Below are 14,092 nucleotides of genomic sequence, written 5' to 3' on the forward strand. Positions count from 1 at the left end.
ATTTGGGGCATGGGGAGAAGGTAGGCTATGAAGAAATATAAGACTTCTAACAATGTAATGGGTAAGCAAGCTGTCACATTAAAACCCCGACATTTCTTGAAAACTTAATTCAATTTTTACTTCAAATGTTTTCAGTACTTGCCTAGTTTTTAAACAGATGTTTTCATTAAAGTTTAGCATGTTTGGAAGCTGATGTCTTTCCAAATTATACTTTGTGCATTTGATTAAATACACGGTAGTATCTTTATAGGAAGATTTTACTGAAACAGCTGGAAAAAACGCTCATCAGGCCTTGACACTGTAGAATGAACTTTGTTGCGTAAACTACTCAACTTATCACGAAAACATCATTTCAAAATAGGTCTTACAGGAAAAAGTGGTCAAGACTGGCTGAGTATTAGTCTCATGTACTCTTCAATTCAGCAGCAAATCTAAATAGCCAAAAAACTTTCTATAGACATGGGCTGTATCAGGTTTTCGCCATACACACTATTATATGGATTATTTAGAAAGTATAAATATTTGAGCAACTGAAACTATTCTGCCAGTCTGAAATACTGTATCTCACCTCTAGAGCTTGAAGAATGCAAACAGCAAGTCTAGCCAAAAAAGGAGCAGGTTTTAAATTTTACATTCAGTTTAAATAAAGAAACACCTGCATTAGACCACATGGGCTGTTGAAAGGCAAATCCACTAATATTTCTGGAGTAGATTAGCAAACTAATCTCAGCAGTGATTAACACAGAGAAAAGGTAAGATCTGATTAGCTAACTAGTAAACTTGCATCTTAACCAAAACTCAGAACAGCGTCTAGCCATCTCTAGAACAGAACTGGTTACCAACCTTGTCAATAAGCAAACAGACCATTCTGTATGGCTTGCCAACCAATTACCTACCCCACAGCTTCATAAAAAAAAGCCGTATTTTTAAAGAAGAAAATCATTTTAGCTATAAGTTGTCTCAAAGGCATAAGAGAAGGACAGATGCCATCATACACACTTTTAGCTAAGCAAAGTGGACATAAACTAGTTAACTTGGTGAATATCCCCACAGTAGGCAGTTCAGTTCCAGTATCTTACTAGTATTTTTCCCCTACGCATTTCTGTGTAAGGCCTACTAACACCAAGGTATCACAGATTGGACATTTTAGCCAGCATCTCATTCTACTCAGCTTTTCTTTTGCACAGTGCATAAAATGCAGGGACACTGGTGCAGAACTACTTCCTTTCCTTACATTTGTATTGCAACTTCTGCAAACTGCCTCCTCCCCACTACTCTTAGCAGATCTACTCACACAAGCCTCCTGAATCTGGCATCTACTGAAGGCAGGAGGGCTATATTCTCACAAGCATGAAGTATTCTCTGAACGTAACGTAAGACTCAATTTTACATCTACAGAAACTAAATGAGCATCTTCAGTCTTAAACAGTAGCAGATGCCTCTGTGGACACAGAAGCTTTGAAAAATGAGCTGTTACATGCATTTGTATTATATGCAAAGTATAGGCATGAACTGAAGTTTACTAGTTTTTAAATCAGCACCTTCACTCTCACATGAGAGGGAAAGTAGAAAATTCTGAATAACTGGGGTAAAACACCTCTCCATTGAGCTGGAGCATCTGCAGTTGGCACATTAGAACACTGTTTCTATTTCTGACTGCTTATTAGCAGTTTCTTTAGTTAATTCAATTGTTTAGGGGTTTGCTTGCTCTCCTTAGCTTTATTGAATTACTCAAACTGTAAGGGGAGGCTTACCCAAACAGATTTGCACCAAGACAACTCAGAAATCATTGCACGCTGTTCTCTGGGAACACAGTGGCATAACTTTTTTGCTACCCTGTCTAGCCCCTCTTCCCCATGGCTTCCTTGCGTTTTAAAAACAAGCCATTTTTCTTTGGCCTCTGCTTCAAGCATCTTTTCATAGCTCTTTGTACTCTATATCAAGTAGACTGGACTTCAAGAACTGGGCTTTGGAAGCAAAAAGTAAGTTGCTATGGGGTATAACACTGGCAAGTATAAGAAGCCTGCTATACTGCTGAAGGTGGTATGTATCAGTACAAGAACACAAGCAAATCTGTTACAACTACAAATTAGTTCAGTTTATCTAGAAATAGCCTTTCTGCAAGAGTTCCCTTCACACACTGAGGAAAGTAAAATCTCACCCGTGTCATTTTAAAAAAGTCTAACGATGGTCTGTTCCATCGTACATCCTCCTCTCGTCTGCGCTTTAGCCGGCTTTTCTTTTCATTCAGAACGCAAGGCTGAGAGCGGCATCTCAACAAGCCCTGACGCCGGCTGAGCTCGGGTGTGGAGGTGGGAGTGCTGTTGGCTGAAGGCAAGAGATTTCCCGTCTCGGTGATGTGCTCCTGGGAGAGGGAGAGGCGGCGCCTTGGGTTAAAGTCACAAGGGCCTCCAGAATTCCAGCGGGTACTTGAGCTTGTGCTGCCCTCGCTACTGTCCACAAACCCGCTGCTGGCAGAGGAAGGTCTGGGTACTGGTGATGTGTTGAAGCTGGTGATAGTGAAGACATTATTTAGTGACAGTATGTTTTGTGGCAGACTGATACTTGTGCTTCTCTGTAAGGTTGCACTTCCATGACTGTTGCAGCGTTGCAAGGTAGCGCTACCGCCGCTATTACACCGTCTCTTTGACACAGGAGTCCAAACCTTTGAATTGCCAGGCTTCCACGGTGACCGACAGCGAGCCAGCTCATCTGGCTCAGAGAGGGACCTACAATGGCGTTTTGTTGGTGGTGCCAAGGGTTGACCCGAGTTTTCGTTAAGGTTTAATTCACTTATCCATCCTGACACCATAGATGTACTGGAAGATTCCTCCTGCCACTGCAGACTACCATTACTGGCAGTGCCGGTGCTGAATGGGCACACTGGGAAAGGGTAAGCTGAATTCCTTGTTGTGTCAGTCTGAATTGGGCAACCCCCATTTAAAGCCTTCCAAGGACTCTCTTCTGAAAACAAAAGAAAGATACAGGTGAAAGATGCAAAGGAAAAAGACAATTTGTTTTAAACCTAGTTTAATGTAAAACCATAGAATCAAACTCATGGATAAGCAACAAATACCCAGCTCTTAATCAAAATTTCAGACTACAGTTACATATTCATTTTAAAAAAGGCAGAAAATTCCAAAACCATGAAGACCAAAGTATTTCAGGAGCCAGTCTAGGCATTCCAGTATATATGTACCTTATTAATGCACCTTGTTAATGCTTCTAATGCTTCTTCCTGTATACTGAAAGATTACAGCACTGTTTCTTAGCAAGCAACAGGGACAGCTTCCTTACCTGCTTTCTAGTGCATAGCATATACCACAGTTAAAACCTGTAAGAGTGAACAACCTAACGTACAACCCAAATGGATTAACAAGTAATGTGAGAAGCCACCAGGGAATATTTTTTTTTTTAAATAAAAGCAGAGTAATTTTTTCCTAGACGGCTGTCCTTCATTTGGCTGTTACGCTTTTCTATTAAGAATACCTTACTAAAGAAAAGTTTCAAAGAGATGGGCGTTCACATTCTGTGGTGTGAAAAGCTTTACTTTAAATTAGAAACAGGATAAAGTTAAATTAGACTGTAGATTGTCTCCTTTTTTTCCTCATATTCAAAGTGTAGGGGGGGAAAAAAAAAATCTTAATTCAATGCATAAAATAAAGTGACTATCCCTTAAGAACCTCCTGCAAGTTTTACTGTGAATACAGACATAACCCATAGTCCACAACTTCTCATCTGAAGTGGCAATGCTGGGTTAAAAGCAGTCTGGCAGCGAAGCCTCTCACTCTTTTGTGAAGCATTTCTTTGAGAACATTCTGCACATTTTACAGCTGTTCCTCCACATTATACAATGAAGTGTAAGAAGAACTACAGCAGACTTTGGATTTGCAAATTGAAAAGCAGCAAAACTGTTGGCCAGTTAACAGTGCTTCATGCTTGGTTAGAAAATTTGCTAATTTAAACCAATTAGCCAAGTAAGTTTCACTTATCCTGGCTTTAAAGAAAGAATATTTAAAATACCAGGTTTTTCCCTACGCCTATTTTAAGAACCTAGATATAGCCTAAACATTAAATACTTGTATATTCTTATAGTTGGCTGTCTAAACTAAGTTTTAGAGCAATCAACAGATAAAAGATTTGCTGAGTAGCTTTAAAAGTTCCAAACCCCAATAGTTGTACATGTTCCATGCCCAAAGTATGTCATGGATTATCCTGTTTATTTGGATCTTATTTAAAGAACACCCTATTGTCTCAAAATCATTTAACTGTGCAGACAGCTGGCCTATTCAAACAACATGTTTTATTAGAATTCCTCTGTCCTTCCTCCTCCATTCTTTCAGATGGGTACAACCACATACTGTGCTTTGCCTTAAGCATGTAAGCTCTTCAAGGCAGGGACCATCCATAATTCAATGCAAGTAAAATAGCCAACACAATGAGATCCAGATAATGTTTGAAACTCCTAGCATCTACTGTAGGACAGTTTGCTAGCTTTGACTGGCCTGATTTTTAAAAATCCTTAGGAAGCTTTCTCCCAGGCTGGGAGGTTGGTTTAAAGTTTACTGTAAAAAAGAAGTCAAGAGTTGCACGTGTTTTAATTGTTTACATGGTAGCAGTATTTAAGATAAAATACCATTTCTCTTTGAAACCTCGCACAAACCAAGATTGACATTTTACAGGGAACCCCACTGAGCAAATAAAAATCCTCCATGCTTAACAACATGACAGAACATGCAAAATTTCAAGTCCATCCCTTAATAAAGCAGTACCAAGTTTACATATCAATAAGTGGCATTTTCATTTTTGCTAGATACATCTTACTCTTATTCTAGTGGGACCAAGGGGGGAAAAGCAAATAACACTTGTATGAAGGCACTGGACTTCAACTTATGGTTTGCATCATGCTGGATATTCTATGTGGCAAAGCATGTAAGAAGGTGTGTAAAGATGCGAGAGCTTTCTGCTGGCTGAGGAACCTGAAGAGATGCTTAGCATGAAAAACAGCATTGCTGTGCTTCTGTACACCATAGCAGATATTGAACAAAAAAAAATGCGTTACAAGGGCTTTTACTATGCAAAGCAGATCACAAGTACAAAACTAACAACCAGCTATTCCCAGTATTGTTCAAAGACCAGCTTAAACCAGCAGGCTCTACAACAGCATGCTCCATCCCCCTCACCTTATTTACAAAAGAAAGGCTGCTTGCTATACCAATTACCTCAGTAAAACACAGCTAAGGTTTCTGAAGAACTTACCGTTGATTTCGAAAGGGAACAAGCTGCCACTTTTGTTCAGCTTCTCAGATGAGTACTGAAATCAATCAAAAAAAAAGTTTTAATTGTGTGAAAGAGTCAGCATACACCTCAAGAAAACGGCATGCAGTTTTCAGTTTCCACGTCTTTAAAAGGATGGACTTTTGCTGGGTATCTTGAAGAAATTCCTGAACAGCAGATCTTTCTAAATAAAACCTTTGGCATCTAACTATTTGCAATGTTTTCTGATATATTGCTAAGTATCAAACTGTTTCAAGAGTTGCAACATTACCCCATGTGAATAAACTGCAAAATTAAGAGTAATAATTCACCCGTAATGAAAAAGCTTTGATCCAATTCTCATTTCAGTAGAGAGGAAATTACAGTCTGACAATTGGGTTTCCATTTTCAATCTTAAGGGTAAAAAGCAAAACACTTCACCTTAAAGTAAGAGACAATAATAGCTTTATCTAAATTAAATACTCAAACTCTTAAGGGTCCCCAGAATGAACATCGCCCAAATCAGGCTTTACTAGTATTTTACATTTTCTTAAGAATCAATGTAGCAAAATGTTTTCTTATTTCTTAAGTACAAAAGCCACTAAAAATATCCTTCCTATCCAAAAATCACCTTTCGCAGACTGAGTTTTTGAAATCACAGTTTATTGGTGATGGTCACTACTCAGAAACAATGCAAAAGCCATGCTTAAAACAAAGTTTGTGTGTAAAGGGCTTCAGAATTTACGATTAACCTTCGTCAGTAGCATCTGCACAGTAAGACAACTTTGTATGCAGAATGTTTTCCATTTTCTTAACTAATTTTACCTAGAAAATATTACTACAAAGGCATTCTTAAAGGGTCTAGATTTCTCAATCAAAGAATAGAGCTTGCTATCTAGCCTCCTATAAAGGAGTTATAAATAAATGGCTTACGGCTCCACCAGAGCCCAAGGGCCATTATTTATTCCCCCATCACCACCTCAGGATGGAGAGGGAAGATTGCTTTAAAAAGAGAGAAACACACTTTATGTGAACATTGTTTTTTGTGTATAAGCAAAGAAGATAGCATTGTACATACACTTCCTTTCCAGATAAAAAGCCAATTTTTAAACAAACATCCTTGGGCTACAAAGCTTTTCTTTCTTGCTGTATAGCAACACATGGAGTGCTAGTGACAACTTTATATCCTTGAGCCCCACGTATGAGATACAAATGCTAAGCTACGGTAATATTCCCTTGGTGTTATTGTTTTAGAGGTAGAAAATAATGGAACAGATGAAAGGACAGGACAGCAATCACATTTTTAATCTTATTTTTTATCAACGTCTGCCAACATGAGACAAGCCATTTGATTTTTCCTTTACATTTGCATCTGTAGATGCATTTATAACTTCCTTTTAAAGAAGGCTACTTTAAGTAAATAGCAGAACTCCAAATTTGAACTTCCATCAGATTTGCAGTTAATTAGCCTATTCAAACCGTTGAAGTCTGCAACTTGACAGCAGGAGCAGTCACTTTTACTAGTTTGCTTTTCATAACTGTAGTTGCCAATTACATAGTATACATATTTGAAAAAACCAGTATCAATTGTTGACTCTAAACAGCTACTAAGGTGTCATATAGAACACAAGCACATTAAGATAACAATAACAGTTACCTTTCAGCTGTCCCTAAAGGAGAAACAAACAAATTAAAGAGACTTAAAGATAAGGGTTCTTAGCAAATTCCTTCCTCTCCAGTTTTCCCCAGATGAAAGGCAATACCAACCTATTCAACTATCAGATAACGATAAGGAAAATATGTTTTTGGAACAGAATTCCATGACAAAATGTCTTAAAGCTAATGTGTCTTGAACCACATGGAAAAGGGCAATGAGAATGACTTAATCATAACATCATAATTAGGGATGTTTAAAAGACTATTCACACAGGCTAAGATCTTGGATGCTTAGAAGGAACAGAACCTCAAGGACAATCTCATGTGGCAATTATTAGATTGATATTTAGTTTTCACAAATAGTTTTTAGCCAAATGCATTTTTAACAAGGTCCTATTCACAAATGCCTGAGGTATTTAATTACTTGCACTTTACCCACCTTAAAAAGCCTTGTCCATCAGGTAGGACTAAACTACTACACTTTTGACAGCTGCAAAGCACCGAAAACATTTTTCAAGGGCAGCATGGAAAAAGTGGGATCACATACATACAGACTATCTGTACTACAGAGAATGACTGCAATGTTCTCCAATGCAGACAGCAACCCTGTCCTTACAGCTATTTCTGATCAGCTTCTAGTGAAGTCAGTATTCAGTTCTATGAGAAAGCAGACACATTACAACTATAACTTGTTCTCTTAAGCGATTGTTTATAGAGAATTCTGTTTATTTACAAAAAAGCGCTAGTTCTTTGGAGATTGAGACCAAAAACCCTCACTAAGAATGTCACACATGACACCATATGCAGAAAAGGGACAGTAAGCTGCACCATTTCCAGTAAAAGCTCAAGGCACTGAAATATGGGGTGACTAAGGGGAGAAAAAGTAACGAATCTCCTTTATGATCTACACTTGGCTTTCTACAACTGAAACTAAAAATACTTGGAAACGCTATCTGGTAGTATATTTTAATGGTGTTTGAAAGTCCAAACTTGAGTAGACTATCAGGTTGTAAATTGTTTATAGGAAGGAGGATCTTTTTATCTATATGGCACATGGCAGAAGTCCCACTAGATATTACTGTAACAGGGCAGTGAACCAGTTTATCAGCTCTCCTGGGTTGGCTATACTCTACCCTCCCCCATTCATTCCCTTTGTGCTATGATCTACCTGAAGCTTCCCAAATGAAGAGCTCTTTTAAAAAGAGACTGCAGTTGCTAAGAACTTTGACAGGGAAGTCTGCTATCCTCTGTGTGAAGGAAATCTTCCTTAGAATAAGGCCAAACTATTCAACATGGTCATTTTCCTGAAGAGGAAACTCAAGAGGTCATGCATGTCCATCTTCCAACTGCTGCTTTTTGAATAGATGTTAAAAAAAAGCCACCAAGATCTGATGACTCTTGAGAACTTTCCAGGGGTAAAAAAAAAAGGCACATTTTGAGACACACAGAACAATGAAACTACAAGTTTCACCTAAGATTGTTTGCTTCATGCAAGAAAGTGGGTCTGTTTCGAAATGCTTGTTCAGAAGTAGAACCTCTTTTGTGCATTTGGAGAGACCACGCTCAAAAGGACAGGAATTGCACAGTATGACATTTAGGACAGCGCTGTAAGTTTAAATTGGTTTACTGAGTCTTAGCAGCTGTTCTTTCGTTAAAATATTCACTTAAAAAGACACCTAGTCTTGAACTGAGTAAATGGAAGAGGCACACAAGTGAGACTGATAATGGATTATACTTTACATCACTAATTTAAGAAGTGTTCTTTGCTAGCAAAAACCCTACTGTAACAAAAATAATTCTACATACATTCCCCTCTACCACATTAAGAAATTCACAGCCTGTGATATCCTCATTATTCTCAGAATGACTTCTTGATCTTCATAATTTCAAAATTAATTTCTTTAATTCTAAGGCATTTTCTCCAGCTTCCAAGTATATTTGAATTCCTCCGATTTATCAGCATTTTTTCCCAAACCACTGGAAAGCCAGCATTTATTCTTCAAGTACCAATTTAACCACCACCATTCATCATTTGAATAGGCCATGCCAGACCTCCATCTCTCTACCAAATATCCCCCAAATATGACTAGATAGGAAGTAGTGAGGAGAAGTATTTGACCTTTTCTCAGAATTTGAAGAAGTGATTAAGTCAAGTCACATCTTAGACTCAGCCCTCAAGTCTTTCAGCTAGTGGCTTTCCATCCAAGGAAGTCAGCCCAATTCTAAGTCTTTCAACACAAGTCAGCTTCATAAAAATTAAAATTAATGAAACCCCACATGCACAGAAGGGGTTTATAGTTGAGCTTCTTCCTTCCACAAACACTTGTCTGGAGATGCTCACATTTCCTTCTTAATACACCACACCTTGAAGTCTTGCATCTCACACACTGTTACTTCACAAACCAATACTAGCTGCTACACGAATACCAAAAAAGTACAAACTTAGCCAGAACATACAGAAAAACCCTCAAGACTCTTAAGATTCAAGATATTTATGTTCAAGGAAATAGAGAGCAACTATTTGATTTAATGATGCTGTCAACTCATGCAAGCCATAATATGCTCGCAGAACATCTCACTGTTGTGAGGTAGAGTCAACCAACCAGGGATACTGTTCTATCTTGTGAGCTACAGTGCTCGCTTGAGATAAAAACCTGGGACAACCTTCCTGCTTCTACAGCAGGAAACCCAATCATTTGTTTTTTCTGAAGGCAGGTGAAGCACAAGACTGTACAACATAACTGAGCATGCACTGGCCAAATGAATTAACACCAGCTTGGAAAATTAGCATGTTGTTTAACAGAGCAGTAAAAAAAGCTACAGCCAGTATTTCAAAACATACTCGGGCAACAGGTAAAGAAAGGTACTTGGTCACCATACAGCTTACACAAATGAAAAAGCATACTATGTCCTATACATGTTGTCTTTTTGCCCAGCTTGGCTAGCTGGAAGGTAAACAGCTTTGAAAGAACTATTCTTTCTTTTATAACCCTCATTTATGAGCTGTATTACAGAATAGCTTTTCCCCAGCTATTTTTTCTACTTGTGCCAAGACAAGCACTTGTGCAGATGCACTGTGAAAGGTATCATGAAACTGATAAGGGTTAACATTAACCCAGGCAAGAAAGGTTAGGCTTAATTCTCAATCAGCTCACAAGATAATTCACCACATGGTCCCACAGAACTTTGTGCCAGCACAAGTAATGAAACGTGCAGGCAAGACCATTTCAGAATTGCTCTGAATTGCTGTTGCTGAACTACAGCATTAAGCTGAACTTCTTGCCAAAAAGTCTAAATGCGCTACAGTTGATTCAAGACCCCCACTAGCAGTCTTTTCCCCTTATTAAAATTTAGCTGTCGTCTTTACTAGTGGAAAAACTGTTTGTTTTTATTATCTTAGGTTCATGTTTTAGTCAAGAAGCCATCATTTGCTCCCATGAATCCTTTTTAGTAGGGAGCAACCTAGTTGCACACTTTTATTCACACTTGCTTCTCCATATCCACACCTCACTTCACGATTTCCACACTTTTTCAAGCTTCTGTTGTGTACAAGCAGAACCTGTTCCTGGTCTCAGAACCCATTTTCTGCAAGAACTAAAGCATTTACAAAACCAATTACTTGATAGATTAAAGGAGGAGCAGAGCAGGAGAAGGATGAAACCATTGACGAGACATCTGCCATTTTCCACTCCACTCGTTCTTTTTCATGCTTTATTGTAAGTACAGATAAGGACAGGAATAAAAAACAACCAAGCTACAACACCTTACAGCATGCCAACATGCTCCTATATAGACTCCACACAGTGTAAAAGCAGTAATACATCCTTCTCTGCTCTTACAAGTCTCTGGTCCAAAAACCTACAGTGACTTCCAGTAAAAGGACAGCTCAGTTTCCAAATTTATGCAAACTTTAGTGCCTCAAAAATTAGAAATTACAAAGATGCCACTACAAGTTGAGGCAAGCACTGCTACTGGTTACAGGTCACCTAGGCCCAGAGTTTAGTTACAAGTGATGAGTTCGCCAGTTCAAGAATACAGCAGATTCTCCTACAAACTGCGTATCTCAAGTGCTTCATCAAGCTAGCTGAAATAAATACTAGCTGAGTAAGCACTTCTATTCTAAGAGAGTTAACATTCCAAGACCTTATATCTGCCTTTCAAGAACAGCACATATTTAAGATGAAGACAGTAAAAACAAGTAAGTTATTAGAAGAACTCTAAATGGACCTGTTACAGTTTTAAAAATAAAACCATTTGATTAATGTCTACTATTAGACATCCTTACTGGACAAAGTATTGGACATGGGGTCAAGCACTTCACACATGAGAATCGCAGGTGCTTATGCACAAATTCCACCGCATTCAGGATATGCTTCACCTGGTTTGGGCTTGTGAAATAAATTAGGAAGCAGTTCAGCTACTTAAGTACAAGTTACAACAGAGGCAGAATCTTACTGTTAAAGTAACTGAACATGCTTCAGATTCAATGCTTGCATTATTTATTATTTAAAAAAATATCAGAACTACAGTTGAACAATACTTCAACATTTGGTCAAATTAATTTTATCTTTGGTGTCCCATTGGTACCCCTAAAATTTGACCTACAGAAGGTTGCCATTGCAGTTAAAGTCAGTGAAATGAGGTTAGTGCATTACATGAAGAATATGGTCTCAGGGTTCTCAGGTGGGTACCCAAAACTGACAGGAGACTATTTTGCATTACTCACTCTGCAGTAGATAATATCTCATTTCACAAGTGAAATGTGAAGAGAATAAATTCTTTAGTGTCTGAATAGCATGCTTGAACCACACCATCGACCCACAGATTAAACCAGCAAAAAATAACCCAGGAAATATTACAAAACTTTTCAGAGCATCAGGCATCCGACAGACTGATAAAGCAAGGACCTACTAGCATCAACAACAGTCTGGTGGTCAGTAACCTGAGTTTCAGTTCAACTGTATTTGATGACCTGTTCTCCTTCTGCCCAGTGCTTATAGTTACCCACATGGTGGTCACTGATTTTTGTAAGTAAATACTGTTGTCAGATATCAAGCACTTGGCAATATAAAGTGAAGAAAACTTCACCACATACCAGTACTTATGTTTTTTGTTAGGGGAAAAAGGAACCCTGAGAAGTTTTGATAATTATTTTCAGTCATTAGAACACTACTTTGTGAAGAGAACAGGCTTTTCGCTAGTTATTTAAAATGAAGCTGTAAGGTTAAAAAGATCATTAAAATAAGAGAGCATCACTTTAAGAAAGACCATACACTGAAGTTTCACTTTTTCCCCTTGCAACTCTCATCTACCTTGCAAACCAGTCCTAACTTAAATAGCTGAATTCTGGCTGATTTACATTCTTGAATTTGTTATGTAGTTTTGAGTTACTTTTAATCTACTTTGCATTTCACATTTATTATATGTTATTTTGGTAGATCCTTACCAGATTAATATTGTAAGTTTTACACGTCAGATCATCCAAGCTCTGGTTCTGCAGCTTTTCTGTTATTAGTGTTACCATGGTAGTTGTTCCTTTTCCACTGCTCACAGGGAAGTGTTGGAGGCTCTTCGGTTTCTTGTTTCAATACTCATGAGCCATTTCTGTTTTGGTTTAAAGTCTTGAGATTTATGCTTCCATCTTATTGCCAAAGTTTATTTCCAAATGCTGTCAGTGTATCATGTCTGATTTTCTGTAAAATTGGGGCAGAAAAAGGAAAAAGTCAGAAAAATTCTTGCGTACATCGTAATTACTGTTATAATAACAGGACTCGTGTTTGGACCATTCATTCCTGCAAGTATACCACTCTGACCAATGCTATTGCCTGGCATTTCAGATTACCTGTGTCTATTCATGAAAAAATACTGCTATTGAGATTTCATTGATTACAACTTCAGAAGGGAGATGGACTCGCACAGTAAAGATCAGGATATTATTTGGCTGTTTCCTACCACTAAACTGATCCTAGTTAGGATTTTTATCCAAGGCAGAAGGAAAGACTTAAGCTTTCCCTCATTTAAACTATTACTGACATCTTAGTCAGTAGGTGTACTAGAACAGCATATGAAACATGCAGGTACTTACCATACTGTTCTGTATGTTTAACACTGTTTGCCATTTTAAGGCATTCTACCATATTGTTTCATCACTAAACCCTTCTTAAAAGCAGAGTGGGGCAGTGGGTAGCTCAAACGCTATATCCACTTTCCAAACCCCCAGATACTTTTAGTATATTCTGTTTTTTTCTTTTTAAAAAGTTATGTAATTGCTACCTGTCAGCAAACACCAGATCTTAAACTTGTAAGCAGGACAGATTACCACACACCTAAAAGCATCACTGACAAAATAAGCGCTTAGGTATCTTTATTCTGGGAGCAGTCATCTAAATCAAAAGCACTAGGTTCACTGGCTGCCTCTTTCTATCCTAAACATAGTTTCTTCCCCTCTCTCTTCCCTCAGCATTAGTAACCCTGAACTGCTGCAATATCATTCCTCACTGTCTTGCAAAAGTCTTACTACTTGGTTATTTTTACCACAGCGAGTGGACCTCTGTACTTTCCTCAACTCCACCTCATTCTTCCAGTTCTCAAGAACCACCAGAACAGAACCACAGGACTTCAGCTTCTTCATTTTCCTTCTTCTACCATCAAGTCTTTCAGGCTCACCACAGCTCTCAAATTCACTTCCAGTTTTCAAAACCTGTAAGTCTACATTAGTATTAATTGTAATTTCTTCACACTACCTTCAACAAACTCCTCTTCCCATAGCCTTGCCTTACTGTGTTAACAAAAACATCTTTCCTCAACTCATGCTGATGATCCATTTGTGACATGCATTAGCCATTCTTGCTTACAATTTAAGTTAGTCGAGCATATTCAGTGACTGCTTACGGAATAAAAAAGGGAAGAGATCCACACACAGGTATTTCCAAATTTAAACAAAGCAACATGAGCCTTGGGGAAGGAACACCGATGCTGCTAGGATCAGAAGTTTACTTCTATTTGCTAAGTTTTAAAGTCTACAGTAAAAAAAGAATAGCAGAAAAGAATACTTTTAAATGAATGTTTCCACAAAACATTGCCTCTTTTCCACACTGCTACTTATCAGCTGTTTAAATAACCAGTAGTAGCAAGAAAAAAAGCCACTTGAGTCCATGACCCAAGTTAAACCCATTTAAAA

The 14,092-nt window shown here is 38.1% G+C and overlaps 1 protein-coding gene across 1 annotated transcript; it reads right to left on the reverse strand.

Moving 5' to 3' along the window:
* Positions 1-1,096: 1,096 nt before the first annotated feature.
* LOC104072005 (protein FAM53A-like) lies at positions 1,097-12,622 on the reverse strand (the record flags this gene model as incomplete). The annotated part of the gene is made up of 4 exons (XM_009581202.1): positions 12,359-12,622; positions 5,260-5,314; positions 2,162-2,964; positions 1,097-1,276 (listed from the first exon to the last, which is right to left on the reverse strand). Coding segments are annotated over exons 1-4 (1,116 nt in total), but the record flags the coding sequence as incomplete, so codon positions are not given.
* Between the last annotated feature and the right edge of the window lie 1,470 nt (positions 12,623-14,092).

Source organism: Fulmarus glacialis, unplaced genomic scaffold (assembly GCF_000690835.1).
Source record: "Fulmarus glacialis isolate BGI_N327 unplaced genomic scaffold, ASM69083v1 scaffold49330, whole genome shotgun sequence".
Lineage (NCBI taxonomy): Eukaryota > Metazoa > Chordata > Aves > Procellariiformes > Procellariidae > Fulmarus > Fulmarus glacialis.